Raw genomic sequence first — 10,695 nt, 5'->3', positions numbered from 1 at the left:
AGAAAGAGGGGGAACTCAGCCGACCAATCAGCTGTGGGATCGTTGCTGAGCGACGCGACATCAAACCAATCAGAGTCGCCAAAGTCCAAGATGACCCCGCCCACTGTTGGCCGCCATTTACATTTTAGAAGGAGCAGAAAACGAAATATTACATAAGTTAAACTTCTTCACCTTAGCCTATGTTTGCGTCAGCCGGATTTTTACGACAGTTTACGGTTTGTGAATAAAAAAGAAACAGGAAATTCACACGCAATCTTAAAAATATGGCCTAAAAGTTTTTGATGGGAAACTTGTCAAATCGATTAAAAGTCAATGAAACATAGCAGGTGCGGTTTGTTAAGTTCAAGCTAAATTAAAAGGTAACATTTTACAAAGTAAATCATGTAAATTCACTTTTAATCAGATTTTATAGGTAAATTGGTCCACAATTAATATAAATGTACGAAATAAATGTTCTCCTTCCAAGCAATAGTTATGAATTTAGAGCTACATTTGGAAAGAAAGCAAAAATACTCAATGGAAAAAGTCACGTAAAGCACAATGTAAGTAACTTATACAGTATGTTGTGTTGCAACTCTATTGTTGTTTTTTAATTTCAATGTAAATACAGATGGATTGGATTAGAACAATAAATCAGCTTGAAAAAATGATAGAATTGAAGTTGTTCATGTTTATAAGTTATGGAATTGTACAGAATATGAAAATGTTTCTATTCAATCAGGTTGTTTATAGCAGTAATGTTTATATTAGTCATGTGAAAAAGTAACAAAAATGTATTCTGTATGTTCAGAATTAATTAACTGATTGACTGACTTATTAATTCATTCATTCATAGATGTTTTGAGTAAATTAATGCAACATTCCAATATTTTATTTTCCTATTTTAATATCTGCAAAAACATAGTAGAGGAATTACAGGTTTTTTTGTTTTTACACCATAAAACATAATTATATACTTGAATTACACTGAATTCAATATTGGTTTTTAAAACCAAATAACACAACGTACATGATCTCAGTAATAATAACAATAATAAAGTCAAATTTCAACCACATCTCTACGTTAAAATATGGCTCCAAATTACTTGATTTCTATGTATATATACATATATATATATATATATATACGTATATGTATATATATATGTATATTATATGCGGTGTTCTGCACGTGTGGATTTACGACACAAGACGCGTTTGTCAGTGGGAAGAATCTTTGCTGCCCATTCATTCATATGGGAATTTCCTGACAGTTTGATTTTCATGATTTTCTTCACCACAGTCACAGTCAGTTTCGATACATGATTCATTTTCACTAATTTGTCAACTGTTCTGTTCCCCAGACCTCCCGACTTGTACCTTTGTGAACTTTATCCCCTTCTATAACCTCGAGATTGTCCACAGCTGTTCATCTTCTTCTTCTATGGGGTTTTAACGGCAGTTTGCATCCATGATGTTGCATTACTGCCATCTTCTGTTCTGGAGTTAGAAATACTCCCAGACTTTCCTTCTTTTCCTATTCTTTCTTTTTTAATGCGGACTCCATTGCCAAAGGAGGACCGGGGGGGGGGGTTACGAAGAAAGAGACGAAGAAGAAGGAGAAGAAGATGGACAACGAGGGGAATGAGAAGAAGACACGAAGAGGACGAAAAAGGAGAAGCTGTTGCGTTTGCCCCAAGACAACCTGCAGCTAAGGCAGTGGGACAGTTAAAGTTGCTCTTTTTCTTCTCTGAGACTTTAGGGACTGTCCGCGCTCCGCAGTGTTGACTACCAGTGCGCTACTTGATGATGTCATAGTCCCACCTCTCTTGCTCTCGCTAATCTCCATCGTCTTCTTCTTGTGTTTTGTCTGGTCTACTGCTGTAGCACCACGTAAAGGCCTGGCATATGTACTACAGTGTTTAGAGTGGTTTTGGGGGGTTCTGTGTGGATGAAGCGATTTTTCTGAAACGATGCTGCAAGCTTTAAAGAAAACGACAGAAGAATGATTATATATGTTTTCCGCGTGGATGGAGGCCTTAGTCAAACGCTGACTCCTGACTCATCCTCACACATCGGGCCACGTTCCTCTTAAAGACTCCATCGGGGTCGTCCCTCCACTCTTTAGCAGCATCCACATTGGCCGGAGACTCTCCATTGGGGTCTGCCAACATGGATATCACGCTGATCATGATGGTCTCCACTGTGTGGATCGGCAGCCAGCGCTCCTCTGGCCTCTCATAGCCGTATTTGTCCTCGCCGGGCGCGTGCAGGATGGAGATGCAGACTTCGCCGTTCTTCGCCACGTTCGGATGCCAGATTTCTGTGACGAACTTCATCTTGGGAGGCCTCAGGGGATAGTTCCGGGGGAAGGTCAGCGTGGCCTTGAAGACTCCACCTTCATACAAGGTGTCCTGAGGGCCGAGGACGACCACCTCCCACTTGTAGAAGTTGTCACCACTGACAAGACCCGCGGAAAAGCCCTCCACCGGGTTCTTGTTGAGCTCTGCCAGTTGTTTACGCAGTAACAACGCAGACTGTTCCATTATATCGTACTTGTAGTTTATAAGGAAATTAGACACAAACCAGATCGCCCAGTTTCCTCTCTGATAGCACCAACACATGTTTACAGTCAATGGCTTTGATTTGCGATGACATCATGGTGTGATGACATCTTAGCCTTTCATGCTGTAGGAGTTTGTTAGTTATGGTATGTTCTGGTTGAAGTCAGATGTCATTGGATGTATCTGGAAAATCATACCAGCTGTCAATAGTGGAAGAACTTTACTGAGGTGAACCCTCTTATGAGCATCATGATATTCAGCTCCGTCAGAATTTATTTAGATTTATGGCTGTAGAATTGTCAAAAAAGTTCAATGAGACCCCTAGTGGCTAAATAATAAATTGATACTTCCTAATTGACTTCACAGAGGGAACATGAAGGTTTAAACTGTTGATTTAGTGAGTTGTTTATCTGCATGTGTTCATCGTCATCACGCCTCACCCACAGCACAAATATCTCTCCATTACTCTCATGTGGCACGTCGAGCAAACATTTTAATCCATGATGGAAACATCGCACACACATGGGTTTGTGCAGCTATTCGTCTGAGGACACTGCACTGAAGTCTTATCACTAGCCAGTTAATGACTAACCTCAACCTTAGCCACAATTCAAATCTTAGTCCTAAACTTCCTAACCAGTTCCTCAGAAGTGAGGGTCTGCCTCATTAGGACCAGGTTTTGGTCTCCATGAGGACGACAGGTCCTGACAAGGTCAGTGTTTATGACAAAAAAACCTTCACTGGAACACTAGGTTCCAAACACTGGGTTTTAACTCATTAACCAAACATTATTGGAGATGATTTGTTACCAATTCAAAATGATGTGAGGTGTCACAGATGTGGCTTTAAAGGAGTCGCACAATTTTACTTTTGTCACTATTTATAATGTGATTTGTTTGGGAAACTCTGCCCCAGACCCTTACTTATCCTAACCTTAACCATCGTAACTAAAAACTTAACCCGAACCTTTAACCTCACAAATTCACACACACACACACACACACACACACACAATACCCATTCCTGACTAAATCTGCTGAGACATGAGTTCATGTGGAGACCGGGCCGGGACAATCTGACTCATTCTGTGTCACGTGGGAATAATGTGTTATAAATAAAAGTGAAAATGACCCTTTAAGCCGCGCTGTCACCCGCCGCCACCACCGCACCCTCGTCTGTGTCTCCCAGAGGATGAAACTGAGTAAACATGAATGTTCATGTATTCACCTGCTTCATGGGTGTCACGCTGTCCATCTGTGGTGTTTTTTGTATTTAACTCTGTGTCACTGTTGGCGTCACGCTGGCAAACCTGGGAGACAAGATGGTGACAGGAAGTGAATAAGGAAGCTGTGTCATGCTGGAGCAGCATCACACACACACACACACACACACAGAGATCGATGTTGTTGTGATGGAGCCAGGCTGATGTGAGTCAGCATCTTTGAATCTTTTTCGTTGTGTAAAGAGTCTTGAGACGAAGATTCACTCAGAGGATGAGTCTGAAGAGACGAGAAACAATATGACAGAGTGAGTCGTGTGGGAACAGAGCCGTAGCAACGTGGTAGGCAACTGCCTCGGGACCCCATAGAACACCAGGTCATCCAAGTACAGTGCAGTCAAGAGTCAGTACACGGAGGTTTATCTTCTGTCACGTTTCCAATATACAGTTCTAGTTCTAATCGACTTAATTGTCACGTTCCATGACTTCATAGCTCCTCCTCTTCAACAGAGTGGGCGGAGTCATCACAGAATCTGTAGTGACGTGGCACAAACACAAATGAGTGACTTGTGAAGCAGTTGTTTTGGGTGAAAGTAAATCATTAGTTCAGATGAGTTAACAGAATGGTTCAGCCCTTCAGTCACTGCACTGAAATACCAGTGAATGAGCTGTCTCTAAATCCACCAGACTACTCTGTTCAACACATTTGCTTTGCTAATGTTGAAGATGAACAGGATTTTTAAGTCTTTTTAACTTTGGATGGTTGGAACTGTCAGGCAGGAGGTCTAGAGGAAGAAGAAGAGAAGGTTTATGGATGTAGTGAAAGAGGACATGAAGTTAGTTGGTGTGAGAGAGGGGGATGCAGAGAACAGGGTGAGATGGAGGAGGTTGATTGGCTGTGGCGACCCCTGAAGGGAGCAGCCGAAAGGAAAAGAAGAACTTTGATCTACAGTTGGACAACAGTTGGAACGTCGTCAGAGCTGAAACAACAAAAAACCTGAGGTACCAGGTTCTATCACTGATGGAGAAGAGAAAAACACAAGTAGAATTTACTTGGGTTACATATTTATACCAATATCACTTGCATGTATGTTGTATGTTTGGCAGTTATGTGATTTAAAGACAGACGTTCCTTACATTTATAGATCCATGCTAACAGTAAAACAGCCGCTGTAAAACACTGACAGAGAACACCGTTTGAAACTGGTTCCACTTTAATGTCACACACGTGGTTCCAGATCAGATTTATAAAGTCTGGGAACTTTACATGAAATATTCATCTCTGCTGTCGTGTTGCAAGCCTTTTTAATGTAACACATCATACAGTGTATGTAAAAATAAACAGATAACCGTTTATGATCAGATTGTTTTGACAGATCCATTTTGTCATCACCCAGGAATGTACCATTCCATTTTGGTAAGAATCTGCCCACTGATGACGTCACAGAAAATCATAAAGAATGTCATGAAATCCCTATCTTATATGACGAGCAAAACTGTCAGACAGAATTGTACGTGTGTGCAGCATCAGACACCGGGAAACCCGTGGCCTAGTGGAAGGGGAACTTGGATTGTAACCTGAGGGTTGACACTTTGAATCCTGACGGGTCATGCGCTGGAATACCTCTTCAGCCCGTGGCAACTTCAGTGCATACGCCACCGAAGTGCGCGTCGCATATCGCGGACCCGGGTATACTTGTCAGGGTCCTGTAGTATCCCACTTCACCATCGGGTGGTGGTACAAGTCTGGATGCAGGAAATAGGACGCATTACTAAAGAAGAAGAGAACGATGCTCCCTCGGACGCGTCTGGTTTGAGTGGCTCATGGCTCAAAGGTCCGTCCGGCAGGGGAGTCGGGGTGTCAGCCAGTTCAAGGGTCGCCAGGTCGAGGCTTGGATGGCGATCCTTGGTGACTACTTCTTCTTGTTGAGCGGGGCTTAATACTCCACCTACTGGTGGGGTGGAAATTCAGTTTGCGTATGCGCTGTCCACGCACACCCAACACACTCTTTGCTAAGCAGTTCCAAAATTTGGGCTGCACTCACAACCTGTGTTGATGATGCAATTTGCGCCATGAACATGGTGTGTGTCAGGTCCGTACACCAGGGCCTTTAGCAAAGTATCCAATCCCCCATTGGGGATCAAATGTGAAAAACATTGAAGTCTTGCTGAAGGTCGGAGGTCTGTGACCTTGTTTTGATTTGTTTTGTTGTGAAGAAAATAAAAAAAGCAATATAAAAAAATATTTTTTCTTTTTGTGCAGCAGAAGAACTGTTTTTCAGAAGAAGACAAATTTCTTCTTTCTCTTTCTCTTCTTGATCTCTCTAATCTCTTCTATGTCTACCTCAGCCTCAGCCTCGTCCTCGTCCTCGTCCTCGCTGTCCTGCGATGATGTGTCGTCTTGCTCGTCCACTCTCCTCGTCTTCAGCTCGCTCAGTTCGCGCATCTTCTGCTTCAGCTCTTCTTCTCCCTCTTGTATACTTCTCCTCAGCCTCTCTTTCTCCCTCAGATATCCTCGCTCCTTTTTCATCAAGGCCATTTTTGCGGCCTGAACTTTCTCCTTCTCCTTCTGAAGCAGCGCCTCCTTCTGTTGCAACTCCGACTCCATCGTGTCGATCTTGTTCTTCAGGAACCCTTGGATTAACTGGCTGAACTTGGCCACAGAAACCTCGACGGTCTCTTGCTCCATCACAGCCTTGTGAGCTGCCAGTGTCTTGAAGTCCTCGTCCTCGATGAGCTGGTTTTCGACACTCGAGTCCACGTCGAGGTCGTACATCTCGCTCCTGGACGGGCTCTCCTGCATTATCATGTTCCCGTCCTTTTCTGCACCAAACTCTGTGCAGTTGTCCATTTCTTTAAATAACGACAGACGTTCTTCTCTGGCGTTTACTCCTCTTCTTCCTGATCTCGTCTTAATGGTAGTTAATGCTAACCCTGACACACACACACACTGACTAAATAGCTGCCTTTGAAGTCGTGTGAAGTAAAAGCTATGCACTACAATTTTAGACAATGGCATGTGACATCATCAGAAAATGGTGACCAACTTTGATGATATCATCTCAGTGCAGATATGTGGTATCACTTTATTTCAATAGTCCACAACGTTGACTACTAGAAATCAGCAAGTATTCAGTATCAGGCCATTACTTTTTCTTATCTACTGTTTTCAAGTTTCAGTCTGTCGGTGGATATAGATCACCGCTCATTATTTGGCAGGCAGTCTCTTAGAGATGTATAGAATAGCTCATTATTTGGCAGGCAGTTTCTTTGTAGAATAGCTCACCTTTTAGCATTCAGTCTGTTGGAATGTCGAATGAAACAGCTCATCATTATTTGGCAGTCCGTCTGTTGGTGGCTATAGATGACAGCTCATTATTGGACATGCAGCCTCAGAGATATATAGAATAGGTCATTATTTGGCAGTCAGTTTGATGGTGGATATAGAGAACAGCTCATTGTTCGATTGATGTGACTGCAGCTATAATCTGTGACACAAATGTCTCATCTTTTCAGTCAGAAGTTGCCTGGGAACAACTTACCTTATCTCTTCACACCAGCAGTTGTTTGAACTGGTTGGTTGTTACAGGGGTGAGTGTGTGTATGTGTATGTGTATGTGTGTGTTTTGGTTTGTGTTCATTTGTGTAATTGCAAATACATTTGGGAATATAAGCCACTGAGACATATATGAAATGATCATGGCCTTAAAGTGGGTCCTGTATAATTTACATGTGACATGGGGCATATACTTAAATAAAAGACCCTGGACTCGTCCTTTGTCTTGTTCCTCTGAAAGGTTCACTGCTTTCACACCAACAAGGTTGATCTCATACATCTATATACACACATATATATATATATCTATAATAACATTCTATTCAATTCAATTCAATTCGGTCATCTGCCTCGACCGGTTGGGGTGAAAGGAAAAATGGGGGACAGTGGAGAGGTGGGGGACAGAAAAGACAAGAGGGAGATGAGGGAGAGACAGAAGAGAGAAAGGGAGACCAGCAGCAGATACACAACAACTGTATCAGGTTACAAGTTTATACAGTTACTGATATCGACTTTTTAATTACAAAATAATAATAATGGTGACGATGAGCGTAGCCTCGGAAACTGGATCTTGATCCTGCAACCTGCATGATGAGAATACAGAGAGAGAGAGAGGGAAGGAAGGAAAGACACAAACTAGGGAGAGAAAGAGACAAGGTTAATGACATATAAAAAGTCATAATCAAATCCTGAGTGTGAGAGAGTGAATGTGCGTGTACCACAGGAAAATCCCCCAGCAGTTTAGTTCTATAGCAGCATAACTAAGAGATGGTCCAGGTTTCCCTGAACCAGCTCTAACTATAAGCTTTATCAAAAAGGAAAGTTTTAAGTCTAACTTTAAATACAGAGAGAGGCTCCGCCTCCCGAACTATCATTGGAAGCTGGTTCCACAGGAGAGGAGGAGCCTGGTAACTGAAGACTCTGCCTCCCATTCTACTCTTACAGACTCTGGGAACCACAAGTAAACCTGTATTTTGTGACCTAAGTGGTCTGTTAGGGTGATAGGGTAAGACTAGGTCTTTCAGGTATGAAGGGGCCTGACCATTAAGTGCTTTGTACGTGAGGAGGAGGATTTTAAATTTAATTCTAAACTGTGGGTGGAGCCAGTGTAGAGAAGCTAACACTGGAGTTATATGGTCTCTCTTTCTAGTTCCTGTCAGAACTCGTGCTGCAGCATTTTGAATTAACTGAAGGATTCTAACAGACTTGTTAGAACATCCTGATAATAAGGAGTTACAGTAATCTAATCTAGATTAACAAAAGCATGAACTAGTTTTTCAGCATCCTGTAAAGACAGAATGTTTCTAATTTTCATAATGTTCCGCAGGTGGAAGAAGGCTGTTCTGGAAATTAGTTTTATGTGTGAATCAAAAGACATTTCCTGGTCAAAAGTAACTCCAAGGTTCCTCACAGTGGAACTGGAAGCCAGGGTGATGTCATCTAAAGTGACAATGTGATCAGAAAGTTTTTCTCTGAGGTGTTTAGGGCCGAGTATAAAAGTTTAAAAGTAGAAAGTTACAGGTCATCCAGGACTTAATGTCTCTGAGACATTCCTGGAGTTGAACAACCTGATTTATTTCATCCGGCCTCATCGATAGATATAGCTGTGTGTCATCTGCATAACAATGAAAATGTATGTTATGCTTTCTAATAATGTTCCCTAGAGGAAGCATATATAAGGTAAAAAGTATAGGCCCAAGCACTGAGCCTTGTGGAACTCCACAATTAACTTGTGTTTGTAGTGAGGCTTTATCATTAACGTGAACAAACTGGAATCTATCAGATAAGTATGATTTAAACCAGCAGAGGGCAGCACCTGTGATACCAAGAGTCTGCTCCAATCTCTGCAGTAGAATATCATGATCAATGGTGTCAAATGCAGCACTAAGATCTAACAGGACAAGTAAAGAAACTAGACCATTATCTGAGTTACTAACTTTAACTAGTGCTGTTTCTGTGCTATGGTTTAATCTAAAACCTGACTGAAAATCTTCAAACAGGCCATTAATGCGCAGATATTCACATAATTGATTTGGCAACTGCCTTTTCTAAGATTTTAGAGACAAAGGGAAGATTAGATATCGGTCGGTAATTAGCTAAAATATCTGGGTCAAGGGTCGCTTTTTTTAGAAGGGGTTTAATAACTGCTACTTTAAACGTTTGGGGCACATATCCAGTTAATAAGGATAGATTAATTTGAGTTAATATAGAGCTGTTGATTAAAGGAAACACATCTTTAAACAGTTTGGTGGGGATAGGATCTAACTGACAGGTTGATGGCTTAGATGATGAAACTAATGATGTTAACTCAGGGAGATCTATAGTGGAGAAACTGTCTAACTGTGCACCTGGTGCTTCTAAAGCTTTTGTGCTAGAAGATGAGTCAGTCCCAATATGAGGGAGGAGATTATCCATTTTTTTCTCTAATTGATGTTATTTTATTCACAAAAAAGTTCATAAAGTCATCACTGCTCAGTGTTAAAGGAATAGATGGTTCAGTGGAGCTGTGGCTCTGTGTCAGCCTGGCTACAGTGCTGAAAAGAAATCTATGATTATTCTTATTTTCTTCAATTAGAGAAGAATAATAGGCAACTCTAGCTTTGTGTAGGGCTTTTTTGTAAGCTACAAAACCATCTTTCCAGGCTATATGAAGTTCCTCTAGGTTACTGGAACGCCATTTTCTTTCTAATCGACGTAACGTCTGTTTAAGAGCACGAGTATTGGAGTTAAACCATGGTGCTCGTCTCATCTGATTCACCACTTTCTTTTTCAGAGGGGCAACACGATCTAATGTAGTACGCAGTGAGGCCGCTGTACTATCAACAAGGTTATCTATGAGGGCGGGAGTAAAATCACAAAAGGTACCTTCAGATGTACTGACATATGGCACCGAGTTAAATAAAGGTTGCATCTTCAACTTTTTGTGGAAATGCGTATTCTTTGGTAATAATTTAACCCAGTGTTGTACAAATACTTAATTACTGTACTTCAGTACAAAATTCACATACTGTTTCATATTGTTTGCTAGAGTATCTAAACCAACATAGAGGTGAATAGCGCCACCCAGTGTATAGCAACTTGTTCACTAGCTCTGCATCAATTTATTATGTGGAATCGATTTGCCTTGACTTGAGTTTGACGGATAAAATAAATTAATGATGCACTGCAACATGGACCATGAAATAATTTATTAAATAGTGAAATAATAATGTTTTTATGTGTAATGAATTGGTATTTTGATTAAGTAATGACAAATGTAATTAATTACTTAATGGTGTATTTATTTATTTAATTAATGACGCATTTAATGAATTATTTAATGGTGTATTTATTTATTTAACTTTGGCCCTTGCCGTCCTACATATTCTCTGTGATTC

The 10,695-nt window shown here is 41.2% G+C and overlaps 1 protein-coding gene across 1 annotated transcript; it reads right to left on the bottom strand.

The window, feature by feature from the left end:
* Positions 1 to 2,018: 2,018 nt before the first annotated feature.
* On the bottom strand, positions 2,019 to 2,525 carry LOC122782287 (ubiquitin-conjugating enzyme E2 G1-like). The gene has a single exon (XM_044046584.1). It carries the CDS (start codon positions 2,523 to 2,525, stop codon positions 2,019 to 2,021), a length of 507 nt encoding a protein of 168 aa, XP_043902519.1.
* Positions 2,526 to 10,695: the final 8,170 nt, after the last annotated feature.

This window comes from Solea senegalensis, linkage group LG15 (genome assembly GCF_019176455.1).
Source record: "Solea senegalensis isolate Sse05_10M linkage group LG15, IFAPA_SoseM_1, whole genome shotgun sequence".
In the NCBI taxonomy this organism is placed as follows: Eukaryota; Metazoa; Chordata; class Actinopteri; order Pleuronectiformes; family Soleidae; genus Solea; species Solea senegalensis.
The sequence above is the reverse complement of the archived record's forward strand: the minus strand, read 5'-3'. Positions and strand labels throughout refer to the sequence as shown.

What these genes read in the sequence shown, in the direction of transcription:
- LOC122782287 (XM_044046584.1), bottom strand. Translation starts at nt 2,525, where the DNA reads ATGGAACAGTCTGCGTTGTTACTGCGTAAACAACTGGCAGAGCTCAAC.